Source organism: Megalops cyprinoides, chromosome 13 (genome assembly GCF_013368585.1).
Source record: "Megalops cyprinoides isolate fMegCyp1 chromosome 13, fMegCyp1.pri, whole genome shotgun sequence".
NCBI lineage: Eukaryota > Metazoa > Chordata > Actinopteri > Elopiformes > Megalopidae > Megalops > Megalops cyprinoides.
Genome location: NC_050595.1, coordinates 30,960,720 through 30,987,345, shown reverse-complemented (window position 1 = coordinate 30,987,345; position 26,626 = coordinate 30,960,720). Strand labels below are relative to the sequence as shown.

The 26,626-nt window shown below is 39.9% G+C and overlaps 2 protein-coding genes across 2 annotated transcripts in view; one reads left to right on the top strand and one right to left on the bottom strand.

Moving 5' to 3' along the window:
- Positions 1-21,563, bottom strand: part of zgc:101566 (uncharacterized protein LOC449823 homolog) — a 56,488-nt gene extending 34,925 nt beyond the window's left edge. The window contains exons 1-2 of the mRNA XM_036544229.1: positions 21,355-21,563; positions 19,941-20,043 (exon numbers count right to left, since the gene is read on the bottom strand). Of these exons, the coding sequence (XP_036400122.1) occupies positions 19,941-20,043; positions 21,355-21,360 (109 nt within the window). The 5' untranslated portion in view covers positions 21,361-21,563. The remainder of the gene's footprint in view (positions 1-19,940; positions 20,044-21,354) is intronic.
- Positions 21,564-25,204: 3,641 nt separating this feature from the next.
- On the top strand, positions 25,205-26,626 carry LOC118787786 (guanylyl cyclase-activating protein 2-like). Its single transcript, XM_036543468.1, has 4 exons — positions 25,205-25,405; positions 25,576-25,725; positions 26,156-26,264; positions 26,499-26,626. The coding sequence occupies exons 1-4, from the start codon at positions 25,205-25,207 to the stop codon at positions 26,624-26,626; spliced, it is 588 nt and encodes a 195-aa protein (XP_036399361.1).

The window sequence follows — 26,626 nt, the reverse complement described above, 5'->3', positions numbered from 1 at the left end:
TTAAACAGGTTCATCTGGATGTCTTCCTTACTCTTTGTGCCAACTGAGTGAGGGTCTCCAGAGGCATCACCCTGTGTCACCGTGACCTTTGGTTAGGGGAATCTGAATTAAAAGGAGGCTACCCTGGGGGGATGTGTTCTTTGGCCTCTTCAGACTCCCTCTAGCTCGGGCAGTATCAAGGTCCAGTGGCTGCAAATAACTTTCCACTTCACGCATCTGTGTCCCCACAGCACTACCTAGAACTTAGTAGTTCCTTTTAAATGCACCAACTCTGATAGAGACTGGGTGTTTGACCCCATCGGGCTATTATAACACATTTAGTAATCATGCATTCCCATATCATACAATACTGGCTTATTCTGCATGTTTTTTGATCCCAAGTTTAGCATACTTTATACTTTATACTTTTTGTTCCACACAGAAGCCTGCTTGTTCTGCAATGATCAGTCCTTAGACAGGTCATGTGATGCAAATTCAAACCTGAAGACCTGCATTGTCTAACTCCAGGTATACCTTTTCCATTGCACGGTCTCAGAGAGCATTGTAATCTTCTACGTTACCAAACCTCTCAGTTCATTTTCTTTCTTCAAGGCAAGTACTATGATCAAAGCCCATGTATATTCTGAAAAGGCATTGTGTGCAAAGTCAGAAACAATATTACAGATCAAAGATGTTTTCATGGTCAAGGTTTTTTCCTTCCTCGACATAAAAGCATTCATTTGTATACAAAGAGGTGATGGATGTCCAAAAAGTGCCAACAAAAGAGGATTAATAACAAAAAGAAAAACCCATACATCCTAGCTGCTGCTCATTTCAAAATACTGAAGATGGTGTGCACTTCATTTAAACAAAACATTTCCATATTCAAAATTAATAGCATTTTCTCATGTCAAAGTGAAAAAAATCTTACATCAAAATGTACTGCTGGAAAAATAAATGCTATCACACAGAAAATGTTTTGCTGTCTTGCTTTCTTGTCTCTGTCCAAACCAAATTTCTACTGACTTGTGGAATGTACAGTATTCCTATATTAGAAAAGTAAGGCCACAGAGCTGTGTCTATAATTACCCTTGGGGCCACTCTGAAGGGAGCAAGTGTGAAAGTAAAGGCCCATAGGCACGTCCATGAGAAGGCCTGTGTAGAGTCCTCTGTGTAGGACCGCATGCCTCACATTCTGTGACTGTGTCTTCAAAACCAGTGGCAGGAACACCTTTAATGCCGATGCAGGACCATGCATCATTTTAAAATATGGACCTATTTTTTTTTTTTACAGCCAACATGTGCGTATCCCCACTGAATAGGCCACACTTCTTAAAAAGGGAGTGAACAGTATCTAGGGAAAAATCTGCTTCGGAGTGTAAGCCTGGGAGTAGCTGCATAAGATTTTACAAATATTATTTTTGTCCTCAGAATTTTTCTAACTTAAGAACATTGTAATATATCTTTCCATTGTGTTTGCAATACTCTTTAACAATATGGTTGGCCTTGGTGAAAATGTTTTATTCATTTTTATACCATTTGAAATAAGTGTTCACTTAATACTGAGATTTTTCTTCTGGCGCTTTGTGCAGAGGTTATGTTTTCTTTTCAATTCATAAAAAGGCAGAGAGCATGACAAAGATGGTGCTGGGCGCTCCCCTGCTTCCTCCTACTTTTCTCTGATGCTCTCCTTCAATTTCAATCAAAACCCACTCCACCCCAAAGGTGCACAGACCATGGAATATTAATTCATTTAAGCAGAATACTGAGAGGGCTCCACGATCACACTCCCAGCTACAGAATAGCTGCATTTACACTGGGCAAATATCAATCTTGAACTCGCTGGCACGTAAATCCGTTCAGTATAGATCTGAGTGGTCCCTAATACTTTAATCTGTTGAAATGTGTATGTGTGTGTGTGTGTGCACAGTAGCCCTAATTATCAGGTTGTTTCATAATTCTCATCCATGAGACTCTGCTAATTACACACTATTACACCAATCAGTCCTTAAGCCTTCTTTTGTCATTCCATTCATTTCTTCCAATGCCACATTCATACTTTTTGTACGATGAACTTTACAGCGCTGCACCACTTCTACAACTATGTTTTCACTTAAAATCTAAGGACATTCAAAATTGCCTTGTCTGTACATGCACAGAGGTGCAGCACAGCTGTGTCTGCCATTCAGCACCATCGCTGTCTGATTCTAGCACAGCAGACCTTAGGAACATCCTTTACTCCCCGAACCTGGGCTGAATTGTAGAGCGGGATCGTGTTTCCCGCAGGTGATAATGAGGCAGCAATGCACAGCATCGTCAATAATTCAAAACAGAAATGTGTGGAGTTTTAGCAGCTCCTCAAGTAGGCTCCCTCTCCAGCCTGAAGCCGGAGTAGCGCACTCGCTGCAGAGGGAAGCATAGCGAGGAAGTTTGGGAACAAGCGGCACGCCTCAGGGCATTCAGCGAGGGTGGCTCTTTCCCCGACGCGCCCCAGCGAAGCTTGTCATACAGTGATGGAGCCGCAGTGCCGTGGCGTTCTCTCAGTGAAAGACAGAGGCTGCGGCCACAGCCTGCTTGTCTGTTAGATGTAAACATGCTTGAATGCCTGGAAAGGCTGTTTTAAAATGCACCTGTGACTGAGGGAGGTCCAGGTTCAAAAATCAACATGATATTAGCTTGTGTCCAAACACAGATTATTCAAATCTGAATTTGCCAATTGGCTGAAACACTAAAACGATAACGAACACTTAGTAAAATAGCAAAGAATCCATGACACCTATTAAGACATTCAAAGACTTGTCTGGTAACCTTTACCAAACAAGGATCTCTGTTTTATAATCTGTGCAGTGCAGTGTTCCGTTGGCTTTTGAAGCACCATTTACTCATTCACTTCACGCAAACAGAACCTCCATCTGTGCTTACTGATTCACAGTAAACAACCTGATCTGCAGTCAGACATCCAGTGCTTTTGAGCTATGGCGTTTATTACACACTGTACTGTATGTGGATGCAGCGTCAGCCAGTATTGACTCAGAGACAGCCAGCCTGCCCCCCAATCCGTCATGCAGAACAGGTCTGCTCAAATGGAAGGGTTTCTACATTACTCTTACTAGCTAACTTAATGGATATAGGAACCAATCAAACAGATGTCTTCTATAATTTATGTGTAATTCAATGGACAAATACAAGATCAAACTGGCTTTGAAATGATTGGGTTATACCTACACCTCAATTATACTGCCTGTGTACTTGATACACGGTAACTCAGTATGGAAACAGAACTGACCCAATCGGATCCACTGGTGTAGCAAAATGAAATTGGATCTTCAGAGACCTGTGAACTGACCTAATTGTTTTTCTTAAGAGAGAGTTGGGTTTCCATACATGGATAATCACACTTCAAAATTTAATTCATTATGAATATATATGCAAATTAGAGTTTTCTGTTCTGTGGCTAAAATAGAGAGTTAAGCACATAAAAAAGTAGGGTAGAGTAGGTGTGCCTAATCAAACACCAAACACAATCAGACACCCCACCCCTGTAAAAACTGGGCACATTAGGCTACTCTGTGGTACTGTGCCAATACAATACAGCACTGAAAAAGTACTTTTGCAATACATATAGTGTGACTTTGAACTGCTGGGCTTTTTATCCTCTGTAACAGAAGCTGATTGGTTAATCGGCCAGGTTGTTTCAAGGGCTGCTTTCTCCAATGACAGCCAAGATTTTTTCACTTAAAATGACAACATACTGAAGTATTCCTGTGTAATTCCAGTTCCATGAAGTGGATGGTCAAATAAACTGTAATACCCACTGACAGATAACAATTCCTGTTTGTCTGTATGTTCTGAAAATTCTGAAAACACTGCCACTGACAAAGCAAACGTAAAACTAACACCATATCCATCCTGGAAACCTGAAAAGCATGCAAAACCACTGAAATCAAAATTACATGAGTAACATGTTTCTAAAACTCTCCAAATGAAGTCTTAAGAGCTCCTGACTTTCAATGGATGACTTGAGCTGCAGCTCAGGGTGTCTTTCATTAAGGTTTATTGTACTTTGTTTCAGCTCAATCAGGGGTGTACTATAGGCAAATTTCACATTTGACAAGGGAAGGGGCGGTTGTCGCAGCTGCACTTTACAGCGCAGTTATTTCAGAACACCAGGATGAGTGACAATGGCACTGAAGGGATATTTACATCACTAACTAGCAAAATGACTGATTGCTGATCAATCGTTGGGGATATCGCTAAGTCTCAACTGCAAACCGGGATTTTTTTCTCCTTTGGATCTGGAGCTTAAAAACCCCTCCACCTCCTGTAAATTCAGGTCCAGAAAATGTCACTGTAGTCCCACTGGTGGTGCTGGATATGAAATGACTGACATTTCAGGTAATGATCTATAGGTAATGATCTGGACGTTCGTTGCAATCGTCCACTAAAACAATTTAGTGCTTGCTGGCTGACTCCTATATGTGCTGGCACGATGGAAAACACACTGGCTTATCATGTACACTTGAGGTTCCCTAACTGTGTCCATCATGCGGAGCAGAGATAAAGACACCCCTGTGTAAGTCAGACCACATTAATCAAACAACTGCCACTAACCTGCTCTATTTTACATTTAGTATTTAGCATCGCACTGTAGGTATACTTACTTTCCCTTCAGCTTGTGTGCTTTAGTTTTATGCGTAGTTTAAAGTACAAACAATGCTGCTATCACATAGTCATGTCTTAAGTAACTCGTCTATACTACAGGTTAGTTAATGTATCTTGTCTGCATTATACGCGGATATTATGCACGAATCACTGCAAGTATTTCACAATGTGAGTGAAAAAGCAAGCATTTCTTTCCATTTTCACACTCTGGTGCAGCTATTTTCTTCAAATAAGCAGAAAAATATATTTTTTCTTTTGAAGTCAGAGCAATCTCATCAGCACTTTGATCTTTTTTCTCATTTATGCAAATGTTCATGAAATATACCGATGAGGCCGAGCTTTAACGATGCAGTCCATCTGTGGGAGCAGTTGATGAAATGCTTAGCAGCAACACATCTTGTTTTGCCATTCTGCATCACCTCAACTGCACAAGACAAATACAGGCACCGCTGCAGGGTCATTTCAGTAATTGCTCTGACCCCCCAAAACAATTCACCTGGAGCTCCATTTAAAAGTACGGTCAGACATTTCAAGCTGTCCCAGGGGGGCCAAGGATTGTCAGATGGCCTTGGCTTTGCCCTCTGTTTGTGCTGAGATTGCATCGCAGGGTGCCATTGATGGCGGCTGCCGAACTGGGCGTGGCATCCTCTGGGAGACACCCTGCTCCTTCCACCCCCAGCTGGGGTGGGAGCCTTGTTGCCATGGAAACCATTAAAGGTATCATAATTCCGCATATAGCAAAAACACTACCCTTCTGTCTAAGGCAGGCAAGACTCCTTCAGCCATCACAATTGAAATAAATTGCACACTAAGAAAATTTGAGTTCAAACAGCTCCGTATGTCAGTTTGTACACCACCAATTTAGTCTGTACATCTGGTAAAAAAACAGAACTAACTGTATCCAAGCAGGGCACCGAGTAGGGTGCACACATCTGTGCTGGGCTGCAGTCCTTTCTGCAAGCCATTCTGAATCATCCATCTGCAATTGCCTGAGACACTGTGACATAAAGAGAAATTGCTGGATAAAGGCATCTGCCAAATGTGTGCTGTGTGCTTTCTCTCAATAGGGCTTCCTCTTTAATGCTGTTTCAGTGTGTGCTCTTTTGCATCCTTTTGTGCATATTTTTGCCAGAGCAATCCATTTATTGAATACTTCATTCCCAGTCCGAGAAGCTGTGGATGATGGTCTCAAATCAGACCTCTTCTGACTGCAGCGCTCTCACCGAACTGAATACGTTTTCTGGATGTGAATGCAGGGGTTCTCTGAATTTGAACACTAAAGATTTCCTCTTCACCCTCACAAGGACAAGGACAGAAGCCTTGAGAAGCCTGGACTGAGCTGCTATCACAGCAGCGAGGGCCGGGGCCTGAATGAAAACAAAGGCCTCGGTAAACAAAGCCCTCCTTGAGTCTGATTAAGACCTCAGGAAACGAGCAGAGGTTTGATTAAGGACGAGGGCCTCGGCAAACGGGGCACTGCTGGGGTTTGAGTAGAAGCGTGGGCCCGAGTTAATGGCACGCCGCTCGGGTTTGATAGAGGGCCATTGCGAATGAGCCAGGGTTTGATTAAGGGCAGAAGACCCGGCTGAAGAAGCAATGATGGGGACTGATTAAGGTGAGAGGCATTGCTGAACGAGCTGGGATTAGATTTAGGATAAGGACTCAAGCATGGGACCTTTTATTTCATGGCACAACTGTGTTAATTTTATTATTTCTGTGGCACCCTTCTGCTTCTAATGAGGGATCCCTTATCCAGCACTGCAATAGATGTTATAGAGCTGTTCTGTGGTCTGAGCTTTAGCAACAGTGACTCTCCGTATATCTGTGCAAAGCAGTTTCTGAGTTATTCTGGTGGACAGTAGTACACTACACCCTGCCCACCTCTTCAACTAACCACTAATATCCCATGATAGAAACTTCAGCGACATCTTACGAAGAGTGAGATGATGACATTATACTGCACTGTGTTAATACACACTCACACAGACTTACAAAGACAAGATTATATATAATAATAATAATAATAACAATAATTATATTAGTAACATGATTTCCTGGTTGTAGTGGGGTCATCTTATTCCTCATTGGTAAAAGCAATGTAATCTGTAATGAAAAGATTCACCCTCCTATCTGTTTCAGCATACCTGTTTTCTCAGGAAGTGAATCACCAATGCTTGCTGTGCCTCTTCTTGAAGTGTAAATGTAGACCCACCAACGTCTGGAGTGTCTGCACCAGTCTTCAGCAGTCTTCAGCAGTCTGGCCAGTTGGCCATGAGAGCAGAGTTGATTACAAATTTACAAAAATTTCTAAAATCCTGTGTTCACTTTGTCATTATGGGGTATAGAGTGTAGATTGATGAGGGAAAAAATTATTACAACATAACAGCTGCAACATAACAAAATGTGAAAAATGTGAAAAACGAAGGGGTCGGAATACTTTCTGAATGCACTGTACATTGGCTACCACTTTATGAGAACTAGTCCCCACCCAACCCCAACAACCCGTCCACCTCCATGCCACCCTCCATTTTTAAAAAATTAAGTTTTGCTTTTGGTCTTCAAAACCGATGCAGCCCAGTTTCCACCAACCAAAACAATACAAATGTACAAGAGAGTAAGACTAATGAAGTGTCATAATTCACAGATTTGTCCAGGTGGCAGGAAGGCGCCTTGCTGGTCTGTCACTGTTCTTGCGGAAAACGGATAGAGATAGACTGTCATTCCTTTATAAACACCAGCAGTGAAAGGGGAGCTCTTTCAGCCCGTCATTTTACCCATGTATTTATCCTTCTTGAAAAAAGGTATGGTGTGGTTGCTCTGCAGCCTTCATTTCAAACCCAATGATAATTGTGTTTGAAAACTACAGCCAGGTTTCATTACATGGATACCTTGCTTTTCTTACTCTAAACTGCTCAAGTTCCACAAAAGGACTCCCTATTCCCCATGCACCAGATAGCAGGTGAAATTCTCATAAACCGCTCAAGTCCCTTGTAACTACATCTAACAAGAGCCACACTTCCTTTAGTAGCAATTCACATTTTGATGTAGCTTTCATGAAGTTATGCATATTTCATAAGAGCGAGTGTGCCAGATATCATACTCATGAAAACAGCAAACTGTTCTATGCACACCTTTCTCTCTGTGTTGAAAATAAACCTGATGTAACTAATTGTTGTTTCTGCAGCAGTTTCATAAAATGCTTGTACACAGATTAATCCACATAATGCATTCCATTCGTATTCTGGCATTGTTTTATTTCAGTAACTATTTCATAGCTTGTAATCCCAGGAATATGACTTTCCATTTCATTTCTAGATGTCATCTTTTTGCTACCACAGTTGAGATAAATCAAACCTTAGGAATTCATATAAGGATGCTACTTGTCAGAAAAGCTTACATGATGGTATCCTTTCATACAGTATGCTTGATTTCAAAGTTATCCACGGGCGGCAGTGTAGCATAGTGGTTAAGGAGCAGGACTCGTAACCGAAAGGTTGCCGGTTCAATCCCCGCTGGGACACTGCTGCTGTACCCTTGGGCAAGGTACTTAACCCACAGTTGCCTCAGTAAAAATATCCAGCAGTATAAATGGATAACATTGTAAAACAACTGTAACCTATGTAAGTCGCTTTGGATAAAAGTGTCTGCCAAATGAATAAATGTAAATAATGACCTGTGTTCTGAATGCAATGCAGCTAACTGTTAGACTAACAGGAAGAGCAAGTAATTAATGCATGCATTCCTCAGCTTTCCATAGACTTGTTCCTGAAATTAGAGCATTTCTGTTTGCCTTGTACATGTAAAAATCTGTTCATTGTGCTGTTAAGTCTGCTGTTTATCTAGACTGGTGGGCTGCTCCTCCAGTAACTGCTGTCAGGCATTAAACACATGTCTACAACTGAAAAATATTTTTATGAGGAATCATTTAAATATACAACCATTTTAATAAATTCAATGTGAGATTTTTCACCCAGAGATGTGGCAGTTCAGGGCTGTGAAAGAGTTGTGCATTAAAACCTGTTTATGCTTCTGAATCTGTTTATGCCTGTTTATGCTTCTGAATCTGACCCAAAGCACATGTATAAAGTTGGCTGTTCTGCAAACCTGGCCATTTTTAAATTCAATTTCAACAATCTGTTGAAAACACATACTGGATACACATAAGATTATATCACACCCTGTTACACCCCAAAGCTGGCTTTGCACATTGCAAAGTAAAGGTACCACAGCAGCACAGATCTTGAAGTCCCTTGCTTGAAGGTAGTTTCATAGATGTCTCAAGGACTTTAGCAATTGCACTCTGTCTGTAAAAGTGCCTTGTGAAGCACGTCCAAAAGTATTAGGCCTACAGAGTCATGACCTTTTTAGTCATTTCTGAATGACAAAAAACACTATTTGGCATTATTCAGTTCCCACATGTAACCTGATGCTAAGAGCTTATTCAAGGTGACTTTTTCAGTTATTTTACTGTATGCATAGATTCTCAACTTTTTGGCTGAGTATGAAAAAAATGTAAAATCTGGAAGCACAGCTGATCAAAGCTTTTGTTAAATTTTGGGGGAAACCTGGGCATTAAAAATGAATTTAGCATGGTGAATTATCTTCAAAGGCTGCAGCAATGACGAGGCTCTTTAGGTGCAGAGTCAAAACGCAGAGAATTGTCTATGGAATGAACCTGCATTTCATACTTCAACCTTTACTTCACTATTTTTGTTTTTCCTCATTTAAAAGGTGGCCTACAGCTGGTCAAGCAACAAGTAGAAATGTTTAGCTTGGTTCCAACACGGCAGGGGAGAAACATGCTTTCCATAAAATTCAACATTTACTAAGGAAACCATGGATGTTGCTTGAACAACAGTAATACATAATATTAGTATTTAAATAATACACAAATATTTCAAAGTGCATAGAGTGCACAGCTGTTTTTGAGCACTATAAACCATAACAAGAATTTTTACAAGGAGGCTTATAAACATTTAACCTGTTTTATTTTGTCAACTTAGCTTCTGTTTATGGAGAAAGCACTTCATTAATGTAGCATTTAAAGAGGAGGATGTGTCACAAACATACTGTTGTGCTGCGTGCCACAGTTTTGATACCCCAAAAGCAGCCCTGTGTTCCCTAATGAAAATTCAATATGGTCTCTTGGCAAGAGCAACTGAGGTCTAGGTTTTCCAGCTTTGGTCTGAATGTCAGAATACCACTGTTCTTATTAACTGGGATGGTTTACACCTAACAGAGAATGGAAACTAAAGACACTAAAACCACTGATGGCTGAGTTTGTGGGTTTTTTTTTTTTTTTTTTTTTTCAGATTGTCTTTTTTGCATCAACTTATTTGTCTTGCAGACATGGCTTCTGCATGGGACTAGCGATACTTACTACTCGTTGAGTCACCTGAAGAAAGAAGTCTGGGAAAGTCAAGTTGTGGTCACAGTCGCAGCCAGTGTCCACAACCTTGGAACCCTAACCAGGCTATTGCAGGAACCAACAGACAATGGGGACAGTCATTATTGTCACAGCCAGTTAGTGGATCTGAGACTCAAAGTCGGTGCTATTTTATTTCGCATTTACCTTTGAAGACAAACATTTTTTGAAGACATTTATATTATCTGTCTCATTTACCTTTGCCTCCCTATCCCTCACTGACATTCTGTCCTGTCTCTTTCTCTTTTCATTAAATTTCTCTTTTTCTAACGGAAACCCTAATAACATGGCATTCGGCACACACTGGTTAAGCAACTTCGGCAAACCTGTACATGTAGTCAGCCTCAGTGACTATTCCTTTGTCAGAGTTAATTATTAGGGCAAGCTTTTTCGGCAAATTACTAAAACTGTTCCCAATAGGTTTTAATGCCTTCTTCATCCGGTGGAGCCAAGACACGCTGCTGCGTAAGGAAAGGGTTTCACACACTGCTCCTTCTATACCATTATTCCATTCTTTTTTTATTTTTTTTTCCTATTTTGAGAGGAACTTGGAAACCTGGGGGCTTACATGACAGCCAAATGAATGGTTTTAATTTTCATCTTGCCGCCTGCCTACTTCGTAAACGTGATTATTCCATGAAGCTAAAAGAAATGGAGCGAAAGAACATTGTCTTTGTAATTACAATTCAAGTTGCTGGTAAAACTCCCAGTAAATTTCAATCATGGTTCACCCTCAGTTCGGGACCAAGTGCATTTCACTTATCTTAAATTCAACTCACCAGATAGCTTAGGTTGACCCTTAAATTGTTAGATGTGGTTTTAAAAAACAATCAACCATCCAGCAATTTAAAGATATGTTCAAATGAACATACACAATGCTTTAAACACCACTTACTGTGTGCCAAGCATGCCCGATTAAAGAGGAAATGACACACTTTTACATGTAGTATTGATTTATCAGAAGATGTATCAGAATACCAGAAGTACAGTGCACATTAAAGACTTTGAAAAGTAATACCTAAAGCCGTAATTGTAATACCTAAACCAATGTTTCAGAGAACAACCCCAAAGCTGCTAATTAACAGTAAATGTTGATGACATTTGGACTGTAGGCAACCACAATGATTGGAATGAAATAAATAGCCTATAGACAGCTAAATGGGATGGTTCTATTAATTTCTGTCCTTGCTGTCACAATGTACATCTTCCCTTATCAGGCTCAGCTTTACACATTTTGACTGATGATGTGCTGCATTAAATATCACTGTCTATCACCTCCATTCTCAGTCTTTAGTAAGTCAACATGACTTAAAGCATGGAGCGATATGAAATGATGAAGAGACGGACAAAAACAGCAAAGGAATCAACGTCAATGGCATGCCTTCAAGACAGACTGCAAAAAAGTGAGATTATTTTTTTTTATCATTTAGAAGTTCAATACCGATTAGTTAATACACAACCAAACACTGTGGCACACTTAGGAAGTGAGAGACAGGACCACTCTTTACCCCAAACATGTTTTTAATGTTTGCAGGTTCTACCTGAGTGCGTGATCTGAAGTGAATCAAGAAAGGCACAAAAGGCACAGTATTGTTCAACTCAATAAATGTTCAGTGCGATGTGCCAAGTATTTATAGTATTTTTTTTTTGTATTTATACGTAAACCTTTCACACACTGTTTACTTACTATGTGGTAAGCATGCCCTATGAGAGAGGAAATGACACATTCACATGTAGGATTGATTTGCCAGAAGATATGCTATTTTCTAGATTTACAGGTCTGTGTGAGCTGTCTGTGTATTTTATCTGACAAAGCATTTTCTGCACTGCCACCAAGCCAAAAAAACAAGAACAAAAGAAAAACCCTAGCAATAGAAAAACCATCCATTTCATGTCTGAATCATTTTCAAAAATTGGTTTCAGACCTCAAATGCTTCTGGTCAAAAAATAACACACCAAATGCCCTGGATAATGAAATGGATTAACTTACATAATACCCTCACTATTTAATATACTGGTGTTGTGCCTGAAATCCCTGATACAGGCCTAAAGCTGTAACTGTGCCATGGCTGAAAGCAGGGGCAGGACAGCATGAACACTGAATTAATACAGTACCATGACAAAGATGTGGGACAAGCTGTCTTCACTGACGTTCACACTGAGGTCCACACACCTTCTGGAACACAATGGACTAACTTTAGCTGCGTCCACAGAATGTAATATCAGAGGTCCTAGCCCCGAGAAGACTGCTAATGCAAGTCCTTTTCAGTTCAGCAGGACATCAAATGGTGTGCTGGTGAGCTGATCCACTCATTGCTGTTAGAAATGAGAATAATACAGCCAGTAGTCTCAGCCCACGGGGTTTCTGATGCCCAGAGTACGCTTTGCAGCCATGTATTATGGGGGAAAAGAGCACTCTATTTGCTCACCATCAAAGAGACTGTGGAAATGAGGATTCTCAGACTGACATGGAAAAGTAGGACATTTGAGGCCGCTTAATGGGGGATCCTTTGAGATGAAGTCTGTCATCAGGGCACTGACCCCCCTGCCCCCATCCACGGTGTGCCTCCAAGGGGCATTTCTTGAAGGTTAGCCCTGTCAAGGCCATCCGTTCATGTTGGCTTCTTGGGAGCATCTTTTTTACAGCCGTTTGCATGTTCGGTCCTATCCGCTCATCCTTTGTCTCAAACAGAACTCCTGGGACCAGAGAAGCCAAATGGTCCATGGCAAACCAGGGCAAATGCCAGGGCCACCGAAAGGAAAAAAGTGGGACACACGAGAACCACAGGCTTTTCTTCCCATAGGCACAGTGCCACTTTGTCTTCATAAATATGAAGCGCAGACACATCTGAGGATTGTGCAAATGCTGAGAGACATATGCAAACATACGTTTGCAAACATTCACAGCTACCACTCATTTCCAGTTCCTGTTTCCTTATTGACTAAAGGTGATTACCAAAGGCAAGATTAATTTTGAAAGGGTTTACTGCATCAGTGAAAAGGTCAAATAAGCATATGATCACTCAATTTCTTAGAATGAATAACAGCATGTGTTTTAGAGTTCATGAATGCTTCCGTTGAACTAAAATATTACGCTCCACTAAAAGTTGGCATCTTCTCTGAATAGGTTTGGCATTAACCAGTGTGTGCATAAGGCATAAGGCAAGCTCAGGACATGGAACATCTTTTCAGTGCTCTGGGTATTCGAAACTTCAATGGTAAATATAAATATGATTGCAGCAGGAGAAGCGAATATGAAAATGAAGACTGGAGATGACCTTCTGTGCTGCACGAGGCCTTTCAAGCAGGAGTGCACCGCAGCGGCCCCACAGGTTACCTTAATGTAGACATCCTGTGAGAAGCACTGTAATGCATCGCCATGGAGGACACTTTGATTAGACTCTTTACTGTGTAGGACTGTGAGGCTTCCTGCTGAGGCTGGACTACAGTGCACCAATCACAAGTTTTATCAGGGCTTTGTCCCACAGTGCATCTGTAGTCAGATGGAACCATCCTGAGTAGGCCTACTGAGCACACGGTTGCGTAAATATAACACTCCTTAATCGACTGTTATGATGATGATGATGATGATGATGATGATGATAATGAATGATGCAAACATCTCCATCAGTCAGAACTGTGATAAAATCCTACTCCTCACAAACAAATAACAAAATGTAGCTGGCTCTCACCACTAACTGAATCGGCATTTATCAAACCTGTGATCTGGTGGGGGGTATTTGTAGCGACACTTTCTAGAAAGACGAAAAACGAGAAGATGCCAAGGCGGACACATGTGCCTCCAAAGAGGGCCAAGGTCTGACAGTCCATCCATCACAGTTACACACAACATCAAACTCTCTCTCTGACGTGGACTGGATCTGTCAGGATGATGGAGCAGGCAGAGCATCGCCGGCAAACAGGACAGGGAAAAAAGTCAATAAAACCTCATTTCTGATATTAATAACTTGTAACGCCTTGAATTCTTTGCAGTACCCTTCAGAACTTTGGAAAGTTATGAAGGCCAATTACAGGTTATGCGGTCGCTGCTGTTTTCCCAGCTGACACATGACGTTCTTCTAACACTGAGAAGAGAACATTGCCATTTGAGAACATTGCTGTGTGAATGTTCTGCTCTTGTTGCTTTTCCAGTGGAAGGGCAAGCTGATGTTACTGAGTCTCAGATGTTGCTCATTTTCTCACCAGGGTGACACAGCTGTGGTTGTAAACTCCGTGAGCAGGTCTAGGAAATAAGGGCATAATTGTTTCTTAATCAAGTATAAATCTTTACAACAATGAGCTTCAGAAAAACTACTACTGTACAGTGGATGGCACATTTAGACTTGAGAGAAAAACAGTCAGTTTGGTACATAGACAGCACTTTTAAAGTTGGCTGGTCTTGGGCACGTGTTTTATTTAGACTTAATGGTAATGAGAATTTTTTTTTTTTTTTTTTTGTAATACAGAGTTAACAAGACAGGTCTTGGCCTAAGAGGAGAACGATCTACAGAAGCCTTCTTTGACCCAGTCTTGCATAAGATAATGTGAAAAGCCCACCAAGACAAAAGACAACAGAAAACCTCAGACCTTCCAAGAAAACAGCAGAAAAGACATCTATTATTGATTCGGTTTCCATCTGACGTTTTGTTTTTGTATATTTTACAAGGTTTTTAGGCCTTCATTTACTTTCATAAGAGAAAATAACCTATATGTGTAGTATTGAAAAAAGGACTACAGAATTATAACAGTGACAATGATATATAATGAACAGCTGCTGTGCTTTTAAAGACATTTTTCCCTCAAGGTTGTATAGGAAACATGAGTACTGATATAGACATTCAGAAAATAACTTAACCACCAAAAAAGAAAGACAGTCACATGCCCTACATAGCCTCCACAGAGCACTGACACTGCTACCTGCTTCCTTCACGGACTGGCATGGTGTGTTGTATGTGGTGGTGGAAGAATGTATGGCGACATGCCACAAAAAATGTATTGTTAACTGCTATGGAATATTTAACATCCAAATCCAAGCATAAAAAAGAAAAATGAAAGGAGAGATTGGGATTAGGCAGGGAGTCCATCAGTGGAGGCAATGTCTGAGCACCGGACTGAATGTCCTACTGAGCATTTTCTATTTTAATAACCCGGGGTCCAGAGAAAGCAGATTTGCACTGGTTCTTATACCTTTAATCCTCTTTACAGCCAAGTAAATGAGGAGTAACTAAAGCAGAAAATCACTTCTACTCAGTAGCCTTCCAACAAAGACTGAGATTTTGCTCTCAGGGTGCTACAGTGCTTCCCTCTGAAGGGTCGGCTGAGAACATGAAAGCATCCGTTTGACTTCAGAACTGTGAAATGCACTACACAGTGGTCTCTTCCTGATATTAACAGAAGTTTGCCAAGATTTGGTCTAGAGGAGGTTCATGATTTCTTTTTTATTAGAGGTTAGTGTTAATGCCAAAACAAAAGCAACATCAGGCTGATGCATGGATAATATTTGCAGATGTAAGGGAAATTTTGAAATATACTTGTACGATAAGTCTTAAAAAAAAAACAAAAAAATGTGTGTCTGTGTTTGTCTGTGTGTGCGTGCGTTTCCTTTTCTGAATCATGCTTTCCTGCTGAGCCTTTAATGCACCCTCCTGGTTCCAGAATTCTCAGAGGGTACATTGCTGACATCAATCACAATCAATTATTTAGCACTTCCCTCTCCCTCTCAATACTGTAGAACATAACTCTCCAGGCCAAACTAGATTCAGCAACGAATCTGTTCAATACAGCGCAGCCAATTCCCTCCCCCTGACAGAGGAGACAGCACCCTTCCTCAGAACTGGTTATTCACAGGGGTCTGAATACGGTCTGGGGCTCTTTTATATGACAGAAGAACATCTTAAAATAGCAAGCTGCAGCCCACCTCAATGTCCACCAATAAAAACCCTCCACTGGCCTGCAACAGATCCACCACATTCTCAGCTTGCTAATACCGGCCTGATAGGAGGGGTTCCAATCTATATCTTCAGATGTCTGATGGAGGTGAAATGGTCCCTGACCGCAGATATAACAGGCCAGCCACTGTCAGGATGACGCGCTGACAGGTGGAGGGGTTGTTCTGAGCAAGGAAGCGCGGAGAGGCGCTTCTCCTGTCAGCGTCCGATAGCCCTTCACCTCCCCCGCGAGGATCACCCTACATCCAGGTCTTTCCACGGAGTGGCAATGGACAGCACACATCAAACCAGGCCTCAGAGTCACTCTTGCTCCTGCTGCACCGCTGTAGGCTCAATACCACAGATGCATGGTACTAGTATGTCCCTGGAGTGGACAACCATGACACTGGAGCGCAGCAATCAGAGATTTTGGAGCTTTTCAGAGGTTTTAGCACCTGAATAACAGGCGACTCCTGCTCCTGTCCTGTCAACAAACAACCAAGTACTGAGGAATAACTACTTTGTGTTGAATGGTCCTATGCACTGCCAACACAAACAAAAAAGCTAAACAGGTTAGACCTCCATCTGTCGAGAGATATCAGCTTTATCAAGTTGACAGCACATTTGAGAAGCTGTTTGTCTTATTTAGATAGGGAGGCTTATCATTTTTTATTAGCAAGGCATGCACCTATGACTGCTGGCAGAAAGAAAACCAGACACTCCTATGGCTGTCCAAGACCAAGAGAAAACACAGTCTTTAGCGTTATAAATTTTAGAGTTTTGTAACTCTTGTCAGGCAAATTTCAACAAGTTTAGCTACAGCAAACAAATAAGTGTAATGACCCTGAAATTCTATGTGAAACAGGATGTTTTATTCATATGGAGCATGGTTTTTTTCAGGCATCCTTTCAGATCACATTAAGGTATACTTTCACTGCTGTCATCTAATATAGCAAAGCCTTATTTCCTTGTAGCATCCAAAACATGGCAGCAACAGCCCCCAAAATAACTCTTATGATTAGAGAGGAAGGCAAGGTTTATTTCAATATTTATTCTAATGAATTCTAAATATACTGACAGATACATATTTGAGGACACTTTACACTTCCCAGGAAGCGGGATAAAAATATCCTTTTAGACAAGACAGATAAATATGATTAATTTACTGCATTAGGCCCAAATGTAAAACATTAGGAAATGAAGTGAGATATCTTTAGAAAAGCATGAGTGTAGACTCCTTTAAATAACTACAACTGTCCATGGTGTAAGTTTGTATATAACTAAGAAGATCAATGATTTTTCATGCTCTTACAGTGCAAAAAAAAAACGGGGGGGTTTATATCAGCAAGCTGTTTGTCATCACAAGACCGTGGCTGACAAATAACACCTACTGATGGCTGATAAGACATAAAGAACAAGAGCTCCAAAATTACACTCCAGTGGCCTCCTATTCTGTGTTTTGCCAATAAACATCTCTCATGCCACTGCCTTGAATTTGCTCATTATGCAAATTATTTGGGTGCAGTATATCACTTCACAGCCAGTAAATAAACGGAACAAAGAAAAATCTCTTCATCTGTTACCATCTGTTTGTAACACCAACCACACAATTTAGAATTTTGCAACTGTTCATTACAGACACTACCACCAAATCATTCTAAACCTCATTTCAGTTCAACAAACAGCAGGCTAAATTTGAAACATGAGACAAAAATCAAGATGACAGCATCAGCATAAACATGCGTGATCACAGGCACTGTTAAGTTCATTATCTATACTTCAGCTTGTCAGGAGTGCTCTGGACTGTTCTCAGTAACTGTCAGTAAAACTCCAATCCAGTGGACTTAAGATAAAACACACCACAATCATGATTAATTATGCTTATAGCTTGTTAATGTTCCATCAGTACTTTCTTTTTGGGCGTGCAATGTCACTGTCTTATAATTTGTTCAGTTTAAAGTAAGAAAGGTCTGAAAAAAAAATTAAATATGTAATGTCCAAGCAGATCTTACACATTTTCACAGGATTTTATCTTGGTGGCAATATGTGTACTCAACAGCTGTAATAGGAGAGGGACTGTAAAACAGTGTCCCTTCAATTAAAGTCTCTGCAAGACTACTACAATGAACACTGTGAACTGGTGTAACAGTTAACAACTCTTGTCAAGGGCATGCATGTATTCTGCAAAAGTACTTTCTTTGTACGATCTGCAAGACAAAAATTACTACCAAATCACACTGCATGTACAAATGGAAGGACCCAGAGGCGCATCTGAAACTGAAATCTCTCTATATCTAAGCAGTGACTAGGGAGGATGATCCAAAAGAAAGAGGAAACAGCAGGTTTTTCAAACAACCTTGGTACATCTGCTGTGGTTAGAGTCAATTCTAATGAAAGTTCTGTGGCTCAGGCTACATACATATATGCTTTCTGCCCATGGAGTGTGTGCCGGTTCTGAGCAGTGGCAGCTGGAAGAGAAATTACTGTTTGTCCTGGTCTGGCAATATCTCAGGGAAGAAGTTCAGGATGTATGACATTTACTGCTACTATAAAGATTTTTGTGATAATTTGATCTCACAATGTAGAACCTGAAAATAAATTACAGTATGAGAAAAATATTGATATGAGATAATTAACTTGTGTTCATTGTTAGTTCTTGGGCTGAAAGTCAATAATTCGTGTATTAAGTAATGTTGGCTGTAAAATATTAATGTTTGTACTTTCTGTGGGCAGAGCGAATTAACTTGATTTACATATTTACACATGTGATTAAAATGGCTGGGTTACCTTGTAATGTAAAAAGACGGATGGTGTTCTGTAGATTCTTTTTTTGCATAAGGTGAACATATATCGTTCATGTTTTTATCCTGCTTTTCCTTGTCTATTTCCAAATGTAATGCATGGGGAGCTATCTGTGTCTATGAGACATTACTCAGAAAATAAATTATCATGAAATACTCAATAATCCACAATATAGAAGGAAATAAATGAAAACAGCATCCTGAGAACCCCATCCTGAATATATTTTTTGTTCGGTTGTTTTCACATTCATGCAGACTATTCTTGCCAGTGTGCTTCCTACATTTTAAAGGCTTCAGTGCCACCTACTGGGCACAAGTTGTCCTATTTCAAAAGCTACTTCAACACTGTAGTACAAACCAGCAGTTTGAATTGAACAAATCCAAGTAACTTTTTTTATCACCCCGCCTACACACAGTTATGTATGGCAGTGACAGAGATTAATGCACAATGTTCTGAAAGTAACATGCAAGTAAAATTTGCTTACAATGATTAGACAAAGGTAAGCAAGATTTGAAAAGAGGGAGGTTTCTGCAGTTTCAGATTTTGCACGAACGAAAACACTGATCAGTTCATGCCTTGTTGTAACCTGCAAGGGACATACAGCAATCTGTCTACACAACCTTTGAACCCCATGTAATGGGTAGGCCTACTTTACATTTACATACATTTCACAAATATTCATCAGTGCCTGATAGCTAGCAACCTGTAACTAAATAACATAATATAGCAACATTACTTACGGCTACCACTAGTTATCTTACAAAGTACAATGTATCTTGCTACTTGTATCTGTATGAAATTAACCTAAGTTACATGTGCAGTTTTTAAAGAAGTTGCCAGCTATACAGCTAGCAGTTTTCCTTTGTTGCTGTTCTTTTGAAGTAATGTCATTTGTCTATTTAAAAGGTCCATTTTAAAAGTTAAAATAATATGGAGCACATTATCCATGTTTTGTTTAGGCACACCGTGCCTCCCCTTCATTAGCCCAGATAATTGTGAGTTTACTGTGTATCTATGATAACTATCAAGGGAGGTTAACTCCAGCTTTCTGAATGTTTTCATCAGAATGTCTTGGTCAACGCTTACCTGTCTTAGATGTCATTGTTGACTGTTCTCAACTATGAATCCACAAGGTTTTGCCTTACCTTCTGGTGGTTCTTCACGCAGATATGGAGGAACCTCTTCATTGTTGCTGCTGTCAGGTGATGAACTTCCCTCCCCCACCTCCTCTGCCTCTGTGCTGGGTCCCTTAGATAATGGTACACAGGACATGACAGAGCTGCCTATACATTCCATGGTACAGAATTACCATGTCTCAATACCACTATTTGCTTAGCTTTTAAAATTGAAACTTGCACAGCTGGAAACAGCTGGACATTAACCAAAACAAGTAAAGTGTGGCATAGTCGTAATGAGTAGGACTTGTAACCGAAAGGTTGCCAGTTCGACTCCCAACTGGGGCATTGCCGTTGTACCCTTGGGCAGGGTACCCAACCCAACATTGCCTCAGTGAAAAAACAGCTGTATAAATAGATAACATGTAAAAACTGTAACCAATGTAAGTCAGTCTTTATTAGAGTGTGCTTCATGACAGTCTTTTATAGTATAAAAGGAATTACAAAAATATTCTGTGTCATAATTTTCAATGACAATGTCAAAAGAAATGTTATGACAAACACACAAAATACAAAGTCGCTTTAAGTATCCACCAAAATAAACATGACGATACAAAAGAGTGTTATACAGTGCAAGTAACTCAAGGAACGTCAGCAGGGGTATCCAGCGCGTCGGACGATACAGCTAACGTTAAATAAATGCACAACATTAGCAAATAAGGCCATATTATTGCTACAATCTAGAGCGTATGAGTCGGTGGGGGTGAGTGTTACTAGTGGAATTTAAAGGCATGCCACAATGTTATGCTTCGAGCTGGCTAACTAACACAGGAACACGCCTTAAATGATATCAACTGTTAGCTATTTAGTAGTTATGGTTAGCTAGCTAGCTACATGTAGTAGTCTAGTTATACTAATAATGGAGCTGCTGTTGGATTTCATCGTCAGTCTGGCTTCCTAGCTATGAAGATTAATATCATGTCAATATCACAAAAAGACCATACAGACTGTAAAGGCCAATACAAAACCCAGAGCAACAAGAGCAGTGTCTGTAACTGCTTGTGTTTTAACCAACGTTAACGTAATGAGTCAGTGCCACTGTGGCTATTTAGTTAGCTATTTTAAGGCGACTGTCTACTTGCTAGCTAACGTTACCTAACGACATAATGCTCAAGCCTTGACACCATTTGCTTACAGGCGAGCTAGCGTTAGCTATTTTGTAACATTAGCCTCAGGGCGAGGGAGAGAATGTTCTTTTCTATTTGAGATGTCAGTAATTTATTCAGGACGGTTTGCCTTGGGTTTCTATAAATACACATTTATTAAACAGGAGAGTATCTGCTTCAAGGATGATCGCGACATGATCACTGCCTGGAATCGCAACAGCATGCAAGTCTAACAAAAAAACTAACGTTAGCTAGCTAGCTACCCACCCCCAACTCACCTTCATTGCTGTAGCAATTAGCTAGCAAGTTAGCTACAGCGGCACTCTTGCCTACGATCGTTCGCTTTGCAGAATCTAAATTTTCGATGAAGGCACCACAACAGTCAATGACACAATAATCGTACTGGTCGAATAATTCTATTTCACGACTTAGCAGTTAGCTAACTAGCTAGCTTGCTATATTTTTCTGACTTAATGCAACAGGAAGTGACGTCCTGTATGTTTACAGTATGCTGACTTCTGTGTCAGCATATTTGTTGCGGTACTTAATCGCTAGAGGGAAGCAATGAGCCACTGTCCTATTAGGTCAGCACGTCAAAAGCAGACTATTTTCATCTTGAAACGTTTAACATGTGACCTCAGAATGTGTGATTTTCTTATAGAACATACTTCGTTGGTATAATAAACGTATTCTGATGAAGATACTGCTACATGTATGGCACCGTTTTTCAGGTTGATGTTTGTTTACTCTAACTTGTTTGTTTACTGTAACTGGGTTCTCTGCCGAAGTTCCCTCTGCTGTTGACAGACTGTTTAAATTAAAGTATTGTTGTTTCAAACTGAAATAATGACAGCCCTGTTAATTCTGTAATTCTGTCCTGCATAAATTCCATTTAGAGTCATAATTCCAAACCTCATAAGGCCATACAATGAATGTCAAAACTTGGACCTTTTTTTTTTTTTTTTTTTTTTACATTTTTCCTCTTTTCCTAATTTCCCATTCTTTTCCATTATCACAGTACCTCTAACAATACTGTTCACATTTACCCTGTCCTGCATAGACAGCCAAAATGTCATCTTATTCAGAACAGCCATGTTCAGTGTAGTTTTATACCTCTATTCACACACAAGGTATTACGGGTAATGTTCCTGGTACAGGTAACTATTTATGGATGGATGGGTGGATTGTGATTATCAGTACAATATGCTTCCATACCTATTAAATACAAAATAAGTGTTGGGAGTATAAATGGAAGGACAGACTAAGACAAACTTTACACAGAAGTAATTCAGCAAGATGCTTTCTCTCCTTCTAATTCTAAGCTGATATCATAGACACAACACATGACATTTTGTTACAAGATAACATGCTGCAGTAATTATCATTGAAACACCAATAAAAGTAATGGAGAAATCCATTAGAACCAAAGAAAGGAAATGGAAGTATGTACGCTTTACGTTTGCTCAATCATATGTTAAATGCTGTTATCATGCTGGTTAAATGCTGGTGATCAACCCGATTACTCATGCAGTCTACTTAATAGGCCTGTCTCCTGTCATAGGGCTTTAGTTAAGTTAATTAGAGAATTGTGTATCTTGAACGCTAACCTGCGTGAATGCCTTGGGTCATTAGCTGTATGCATTAGACAACTTAAGAATATGAGGCATTGGTGCAAATAATTGAACATTAGAACTAAACCACCATCGGTAGTGCAGTACCAGCAAACACAAGCCTTGTGGGTGTGTGGTAATGAATGTGTTCCATTTGTTCTGAGAGCATATGAATTTTCAGGTTTTTCTAATACAGAAATTATTTGCAAGGATTTGGTCGATTGATTTGACCAAAAAAAGGTCCCTTGCAATTAAAGCTACAGCATGATGTGTTTGAAAGTATTACACGTTATGTCATTGTCATACCTATGATTTAACAATTGACAATCTTTTTTCCTACATGAAAATACAAAACGGTACATCTTATATCTTTTACAGGACTCATGTTTTTACAGAGGTGGAAAATATAAGCATTCTGAAGGCCAGTTTTATGTCTGTGTCATCTCATGATTACAGTTTAATCAGTGACATACCCCAGTCTTCAAGGGCCAAAGTCTGGTGTGTTTTAGAAATACATTTAATGTCATGAATTGTTTATTCCAGCAACACCAGATGACATCAGTTCCCCCACAAATAAGGACTTCAGTCTAATCACTAATATATAAGACAGAATGGAAATGAAGGGTTTGTAGGCCCAGTATTACCTTCCACGTGTAAGTGTAGTGCAGTTTATTGCAAGGAGTGAAACTTTGTTGTTTCACCCACCATGTCTCATTGATAGACTTTATCTAATACCTTCATCTTCGGACATAAGCACAGCCAAGCAAGTCTAATCTACATGTGAGTACAAAAACTCTTAAGCGTTTCATAGTCAACAGAGAAAATCCACAAGGCTCTTGTTTGCACTCTTAGAGCACTTCAACATGAAAATTACAAGCTCAGAAACTAATTTCATTTAAGGGGTATGCTCTCAGCTTTACAAGCACAATCTTCTTAGAACAAGCTTCAGTGCAGTAAAGAAGTCTATGAGGAGAATGAAACTGGAAATTGTAACAAAGTGAGTGAGTGTATCTGTTGACATGGAAAGTGTTGAATTGCCATAAACATGTTTGTGGTGTGCAGAGGCAAAAAACTGATGTTGTATCATTGCTTACATGTCATTTTAAAGTTCAGAATTAATACTCCTTTTTGATTTCAGGTACCTGTTGCTGTGTTTGAGGAGTCTGGAGGGTTAAAGGCAAAGATAAGTGACTATTTGTATCTAAAATCATATGCCATGCAGACAAATCATGGGATGTTGTGAAGTAAAAAGATACCTTGTATCGCTTCTAATACTGCATGCTCAACTATGCAATATCTGACACTTACATGTCTATGTACATATGTAAACCAAATATGTTTTTAGTGGCATCTAGTGGAATATGCATTTGAGGGATTGCTTTACTTTCAGACAATCTATCTTCTATTTCATTTATCCTCTGTGTGCTTTTTCTTTGACTTTGAGAAAAGAATATGTATATATAACACATATTTTGTGCATTTTTTTTCAGTGATCACCAGATTTAGTAAATAAAATGAACTAAAAAGGTGACCTTGTTTACTTGGCATAAATCTGGCATGATGATCCCCTTCTCTAATTTGGGAATATAACACAATGTTTTCAGATGTGAAGGCACAATGAATGATGTGTTATTATACACAATTAAATGTAAATGTAATACAATTAAATGTAACTGTACAGGAAGCAGTATCATGCTGACCAGATGGCATTAGACAGTTCGGGCAATATGACAATATTCACTTCCTGGTTCACTATGAGGGTATTAAAGCCTGCATTCCAAGTGTGTCACCTGTGAAGGGCATTTTGAAAGCCAAAACACCTGTATCTTTGATACTGATGGTGACGGCTTTATGGTGATCAGCTGCTTTTGGTCTCTCTCTACTAGTCATTGAAATTCCATTATTAGCAAGCAAAGCAAACTGATAGGTCATTAAATCAACTATGAATATCTTCCACATGGGGAAGGTCATGACCTTAGTGACATCAGTAATAACCATGGCAATTCAAAAAGCAGGCCACGTGTTTGCACAAAATACAATATTTTCTGCTTCAGCAAATGGCAAGCTACTACCACACAAGGTAAACCAATGTGTCCTCTAGACTAATCTAGATCTTAACAATGATCATTTAATGGATTTTACAGTAAACACAAGGATACATGTCTGTCTAGTCTCCCTGGTTGTTGCAGGTGAATTGTTACTGTTGTACGCTTGAATAAGGTACATTTAATTAAATTTACACAATTGCGGATGGACAATATATTAAAAATGGTAGGCATGAAAGCTGCCCTACATAAGGGAACTGACTAGGTGAATAAATAATGTAATCTGGCAAAATGCCATCAGTATCAGCGATTCTGAAACCTTCACCCTAATTGCCTACTGGGCATAAGCCGGGCAGAGGTGATTTCAGGGGCATTAGTCTCTGTGAGTGAAAGGCCTTTATGTAATGCCGGGCTCTCCAGTTTGCTGTCACACGGGGGGACTCCAGCACCAGGGAGAGCACTCACCTGCAGATATGGGACAGGCCCATCAAAATGCACAACACGTGCAGGAGATCGATGTCGCCGACCTACAGGAAATGTACAAGAAGTTTGTGATGGAGTGTCCCAGTGGTGTCTTGTTTTTGCACGAGTTTAAGAAGTTTTTTGGAATCGATTCAACCGGGGAGGCATCAGACTATGCCGAAAACATGTTTCGAGTTTTTGACAAGAATGGGGTGAGAGAGGATCTTTTTGCAATGTAACCCATACTGCTGAATGCTCTTTGCCCTTCCTGTCAGATGCTTTATCCAGATTGGTGTCTCACATTTGTTTACAGGGCATGTGAGTGGGTTACATGTGCCTGTCTCTGTTGTTTATCTTTGGCTGTTGTCATTTTGTTTCACAGGACAACACCATAGATTTTCTGGAGTATGTTGCAGCCCTGAATCTTGTTTTCAGAGGAAATCTCGAGCACAAATTAAGGTGGTCATTTAAAGTCTATGATAAAGATGGCAACGGGTATGTGGACAAAAATGAACTCAGGTCAATCGTCGAGGTAAGTGTCTTGTGCTCCACCTGGAAGGATGTCTAATATCCATTGTAATGACCAGAAAGCTACAAATAAGACCAGAGGAATCATTTTGACCTTCCACTTAACAAAATAACAAACAGAAGAGAAGCATTTTATTTTTGTCACTGATTATATACATACCTTATCAATCAATGTGGCTTTAGATGAGTAGTCTACATGTGTTAGTCTACACTAAGAGTTGATGTTATATTGTCTACTTTGCTTAATCCACCTACAATAACATCTGTTACCCAAGGCAGTAGGCCTCTTTCAATTACTGCTGGTCAGAACCATTTTAAATGAAACATTTAAAATGAAACACTCACACATAGACAAGTATATCACATATCACATATCACAAGTAAATATTTAATCATTTCTATCTTTGGTGTACTTACTTCTTCCTTCATTACAGTGCTTATATAGAATAAAGAGGAATTCACAAAGAGACACGGACTGTCAGCTGCTCACAGCAGATGAAGTGTGTGAAAGAATATTTCAAGTTGTGGATGCAAATGGAGATGGTAAATAAACTTAAAACACTGAAACCAGCATGTAATAAAGATTACATAATATATTTTACATATAAACTCACTTTTTTGCTAGTCTTTTATTCAGCTAACATGAAAACCTGACAGAGCCTTTGTGTCACATTGCAATGGTATTGCATGTCAGTGAAAAAGTTCGCAAACACCACACTCTTTGCTGAACCTAAAGTTGCTCATTTCTGAAATGACTGTATATTGTCTTTTGTAAAGGGAACATAACTCTGGAGGAGTTTATTGAAGGAGCCCAGAGGGACCAGTGGGTGATGAATATGTTTCAGCTGGACATGAATCCCTATGGATGGGTTTTAGAACAAAGAAGAAAGAGTGCTCATTTTTAA

Excerpts from the sequence above, each read along its gene's own strand:
- LOC118787786 (XM_036543468.1), top strand. The coding sequence starts at position 25,205 with ATGGGACAGGCCCATCAAAATGCACAACACGTGCAGGAGATCGATGTC. Across the intron at positions 25,726-26,155 it reads AACTCAGGTCAATCGTCGAG|TGCTTATATAGAATAAAGAG; the intron begins GTAAGTGTCTTG and ends CCTTCATTACAG. Across the intron at positions 26,265-26,498 it reads TGTGGATGCAAATGGAGATG|GGAACATAACTCTGGAGGAG; the intron begins GTAAATAAACTT and ends TCTTTTGTAAAG.